This window comes from Solanum stenotomum, chromosome 4 (assembly GCF_019186545.1).
Source record: "Solanum stenotomum isolate F172 chromosome 4, ASM1918654v1, whole genome shotgun sequence".
Taxonomy (NCBI): domain Eukaryota; kingdom Viridiplantae; phylum Streptophyta; class Magnoliopsida; order Solanales; family Solanaceae; genus Solanum; species Solanum stenotomum.
In genome coordinates, this window is record NC_064285.1 from 41,426,640 (window position 1) to 41,432,494 (window position 5,855).

The window sequence follows — 5,855 nt, forward strand, 5'->3', positions numbered from 1 at the left end:
CTAAGCCTGACTGAAGGCGTCTAACATCGTTGCGAGAGCCTAGACCATAGCATCTACCCTTGTGTGTCCCCCCTACCACTTTTTCTTTCCAAATCTGAGTGGACAGTTCAGGTGTCAATCGAACCGAACTATCTAGATTCTCAGCAACGTACTTATTAAAGTCATTCTGCATATTAAATATAAATATTGACATCAATATATATATATATATATATATCATAAATATATTCACTATTGATATATATTTTTCATATTAAATAACTTACAAAAGTTCGTTCGGCCCTTTCCTCCACCCACACATCCGGATCTGACTCATTTTCTTTCTTCCTAACATGAGTCTTTTTGAAAACCTCTGGTTCAATGGGAGTGCGTCCCAATTCTTTTTCCTATAAATAAAAACTGAAATTTATAACGATATATATGTATCAACTAATTATTTATTTAAAAGTTTGAATTAGAACTTACCATCTCTCGTGCAATTATTCCAACCGTCTTTGCACCTCCGGTGTGCAACGAGCCACCTTTAAGACTGCCTCTAGCCATTTTGGCTTGATCTGATATTGCCTTAAACTTGTCTGTTTTCCAATACTGACCCAATTCAGCAAAAACATGAGGCAACATCCAACTGGGACGTTCACCACTATCCCGAACGCTCTTTAGCCAGTTAGACAGTCTGGTGGATGCCTCCCTCTCAAATGTGGTCCCAATGACCAAATTGTACCTTGACTCCCAAATACACATAGTCTGAAAAAAATTGAATAACGTTAATTAAATCGATAGTAAAAAAAAGTAAAGTATACTAAACTTAACTAAAAAATATATACCTTAAAGTTATTAAACATCGCCTGGCGTATACTGTTTGGAATCTCGCTCCAAGAGTGATAAGCTTGTGTATAGAGTTTTCTAACACACTCTTTTAAAGCCCGGGCAGCATTCTTTGCAGGATGCCACCTGCAAAACACATAATAAATATGTTAGTTCATGAATAATATATTAAAGTATAAGAAATAAATAAAATAAAGTAACAAATAGATATCAAAACAAACTTACGATGATTCATCCGGCTCAATCATGACTCCACCAAGTCTGTTCTTCTGGCCAGGAGCTAGAGCAGACATCGTATCATGTGGTGTAGCACTAGGTGTAGCTATAGACGAGGGTGATATATCAGAATGCACAAAACGCTGAGTCAATGGAGGCGTATCGGCCATAGCATCTGACTGTTCACTACTAGAATCTCCAAGCCTCATGGCAGATAACTGAGGAGATGTACCTGTGGGAGATGGAGTACCTGCCGATAAGGGTCGTGCTCGACGAATAGCCTGTAAAGGTAGGTCCTCGTAGCGTCGTGAAGGCAATGCCTGTGAAGTAGATGAAGCACCGACTGGTCGACGATAATTAGGATAATACTGCCGAGGATCCGCCGTACCAAACGGAACAGCAAATAAATGAGTATTATGGCTGATGCGCTCTAGCGCAGAAGAAATAGATCTTGCAATATCCTCAGGATCTATCGGTCTCCTAGACTTCTTCTTTTTAGCCTGTTTAGTCTAGCCAACTCCAAGATGCTCGCGATATCTATCACCGTCACCGCCTGATGACATCTGTATGCAAATTTACATGTATAATATATATAAAAATCATAAATTAAATAAAATTAGTAAAATACACTTACATATGTACTAGCTAGCTTTCATTCTACATTATTCCTCCTCGTTTGTTTCAATTCCATCATTCTCCCATTCTTCCTCCTCAGTTGTTTCATTTTCATTATCGTCCCATTCTTCATCATCAAATGGTTCATTTTCTTCATTCTCGGATATTTCTTCCTTAACATTCAATATCTCATCATCAGATACTTCTTCTAATATGTGTTGAGGATGTTGTAGTGTGGTTTCCAATTCAACATCAACTTGTTGTTGAACAATTGCAACATCATTTTGATAGCCACATCTAAGACGTTGTCAATTTCAATTCTTCCCACATGCTTACTTTTTATAACAACCCACCAATCAGCTTTGTCTCTACGCAATGGATATGAAGCGTAATAATACACTTGTTTAGCATGTTGTGCAATAATAAAAGGATCATAACTTCTGTATTTCCTGGTGTGCTTAACTTCAATTATATTATGTTGATGGTCCACCTTTGTGCCTCTATGTGATGGGTCAAACCACTCACACCGAAACAATACAATCTTCTTATTAGGCCAACCTGAATACCTCAATTCAATAATCTCTTGAATGGCACCATAATATTCAATAGTTTGACCAGTACCATCAACATCACCTTGTATATAGACACCGCTATTATTTGTTTTCTTGTTCCTAGATACTTCTTCAGTTTGAAACTTAAAACCATTGACACAATAAGAAATACCAGCCAACATGAATAAGGCGAAGCATTATTAGAGAATGGTGTGAAGCCATCTGAACACAACCCCAATCTAACATTTCTTGGTTCACTAGTAAAATCAGGATATACATTATCAAAATGCTTCCATGCTTCACCATCAGATGGATGAGACAAGACACCCGGCGGCCTTCTATATTCACGATGCCATCTCATATGTGGGGCAGACCTCATCGATGCATACAACCTCTTTAATCTAGGAATGAGAGGTAGATAATGCATCGCCTGAACTTGGACCATCTTTCCAGCCGGAGTCCTCTTATAACGAGTATGTCCACAAAACTTACAATTGTCTAATTCACTATCAGTCTTGAAAAACAACATGCATCCATTAACACAACAATGAATTCTATCATACGTCAATCCTAACTTGGACACCAAACGCTTTGCCTGATAGAAGTTCTTTGGTATGTTAAACTCCGGATTAACTAGTTCACCCAAAAGATCAACCATTGAGTCCATAGCAGCATTAGGAACATTCCAATCTGATTTAATATTCATTAATCTCACCGCAACTGACAAGGCAGAATGCGGACTCCCTTCACATAGTGGACGACTAGACTCTTCTAATTGATCATAAAAGTGTCTTGCTTCTTCATTAGGTGCTTCATCAAAATATTGTTCCGGTTCCATCCCACGTTGAACTCCGAAAGCATCATTAATCATTTCATGAACTCTATCATGTTCAACCCTATCATGTTCAACTCTAACTTGTTCAACCCTAATTTGGCCATGTGGTGCAACCATATTATATACATCAACAGGCATCGAATTATAAAAGATACCATCCAATCCATCACTTTCTCCATGATCACTCCATACAAAATATCTAGGCTTAAATCCATTACGGTACAAATGAACCATAACTCTATCTGGTTTGAAAAATTTTAAGCACTTACATACACTACAAGGACACCTAACCAATCCATTAATCTTGAAAATGTCAACTGTCATTGTATGTTCAATAAAATTTCTAACACCGTCAATAAACTCAGGTTTCAAACCAGCACCAGTTTCATAATGCATATTATACATCCACAAACGATGATCCATCTACAAAAATATAGATATTCAATTATATTATAAATAAAATTTAATAATAATTTTACTAGTAGTAGTCCTAAAACTAGTTTAGTATTGACTAAACCACATTATTTAATTTAACTTATTTAAACAACTTAACAACTTTAACTAGTTTAGTTTTGACTTAATACAACACTAAATCCACCAACTAAACCACATTAATTAATTTAACTTATTTAAACAACTTTAACTCTTTAACTAGTTTAGTTTTGACTTAATACAACACTAAATCCACCAACTAAACCACATTAATTAATTTAACTTATTTAAACAACTTTAACTCTTGAACTAGTTTAGTTTTGACTTAATACAACACTAAATCCACCAACTAAACCACATTAATTAATTTAACTTATTTAAACAACTTTAACTCTTGAACTAGTTTAGTTTTGACTTAATACAACACTAAATCCACCAACTAAACCACATTAATTAATTTAACTTATTTAAACAACTTTAACTCTTGAACTAGTTTAGTTTTGACTTAATACAACACTAAATCCACCAACTAAACCACATTAATTAATTTAACTTATTTAAACAACTTTAACTCTTGAACTAGTTTAGTTTTGACTTAATACAACACTAAATCCACCAACTAAATCACAGTAATTAATTTAACTTATTTAAACAACTTTAACTCTTTAACTAGTTTAGTTTTGACTTAATACAACACTAAATCCACCAACTAAATCACATTAATTAATTTAACTTATTTAGACAACTTTAACTCTTTAACTAGTTTAGTTTTGACTTAATACAACACTAAATCCACCAACTAAACCACCTTAATTAATTTAACTTATTTAAACAACTTTGACTCTTGAACTAGTTTAGTTTTGACTTAATACAACACTAAATCCACCAACTAAACCACATTAATTAATTTAACTTATTTAAACAACTTTAACTCTTGAACTGGTTTAGTTTTGACTTAATACATCACTAAATCCACCAACTAAATCACATTAATTAATTTAACTTATTTAAACAACTTTAACTCTTTAACTAGTTTAGTTTTGACTTAATACAACACAAAATCCACCAACTAAACCACATTAATTAATTTAACTTATTTCTAAATTTAAAGCTAATTGTCAACACTAGATGAACACAAATCTATCTTGCAAGAAAATCAATTTTGTCATCAATAGGATCAACTAGTGTTGGTACTCATGCTTAACAAATATATTATTTCTAAATTTAAACCTAATTGTCAACACTAGATGGACACAAATCGATCTTGCAAGAAAATCAATTTTGTCATCAATAGGATCAACTAGTGTTGGTACTTATGCTTAACAAACAATCGATGGACACAAAAATATTATCATAAAATTAAAGCTAAATATCAATACTAGATGGACACAAACACATTATTGAAAACAATTTTACTTGAACTTTAGAATTTTAGAAGCACCAACCTTATCTCCTATTTTGATGAAAGAAGCAATATAGTCTTGTATCAACTGTTTTAGATGTTGAGCTTCCTCAGTTGCCTAGTACGAAAAGTTCTAAAATTAGTTAAATTTGAAGTTCAAGTTGTAATTCTAAGTTCAAGTTCAAGTTCTAAGTTCAAGTCAAATTCTAAGTTCAAGTCAAATTCTAAGTTCAAGTTCAAATTCTAATTTCAAGATCAAGTTTTAATTTCAAGTTCAAGTTCTAAGTTCAAGTTCAAGTTTTAATTCTAAGTTCAAGTTCTAATTTCAAGTTCATGTTCAAATTCTAAGTTCAACTTCAATAACTAAGTTTAAGTTCAAGTTCTAGTTCATGTTCAAGTTCTAAGTTTCAAATTCTAAGTTCAAGTTCAAGTTCTAATTCAATACACTAATTAACAAATTCAATATTCAAATTTCAAGTTCTAGGTTCAAGTTCAATTTCTAAGTTCAATTTCAAATTCTAATTCTAAGTTCAAGTTAAAGTTCTAATTCTAAGTTCAAGTTCAAGTTCAAGTTCAAATTTCAACATCAAGTTCTAAGTTTAACTTCAAATTCTAAGTTCAAGTTCAAGTTCTAATTTCAAGTTCAAGTTCTAAGTTCAGGTCAAATTCTAAGTTCAAGTTCAAGTTCTAAGTTCAAGTTCAAATTCTAAGTTCAAGTTCAAGTTCTAAGTTGAAGTTCAATTTATAATTTCAATTTCAAGTTCTAATTCTTATTTCAAGTTCTAATTTCAAGTTCATGTTCAAATTCTAAGTTCAACTTCAATAACTAAGTTTAAGTTCAAGTTCTAAGTTCAAGTTCAAGTTCAAGTTCAAGTTCAAGTTCTAAGTTTCAAATTCTAAGTTCAAGTTAAAGTTCTAATTCAATACACTAATTAACAAATTCAATACTCAAATTTCAAGTTCTAAGTTCAAGTTCAAA

General features: G+C 32.6%; 1 protein-coding gene across 1 annotated transcript in view; it reads right to left on the bottom strand.

Annotated features, from left to right (window-relative positions):
* Positions 1–4,996, bottom strand: part of LOC125861503 (uncharacterized) — a 7,912-nt gene extending 2,916 nt beyond the window's left edge. Inside the window, exons 1-5 of the mRNA XM_049541386.1 lie at positions 4,920–4,996; positions 825–951; positions 466–744; positions 267–386; positions 7–166 (exon numbers count right to left, since the gene is read on the bottom strand). Coding sequence (XP_049397343.1) covers positions 7–166; positions 267–386; positions 466–744; positions 825–842 — 577 coding nt within the window. The 5' untranslated portion in view covers positions 843–951; positions 4,920–4,996. The remainder of the gene's footprint in view (positions 1–6; positions 167–266; positions 387–465; positions 745–824; positions 952–4,919) is intronic.
* Positions 4,997–5,855: the final 859 nt, after the last annotated feature.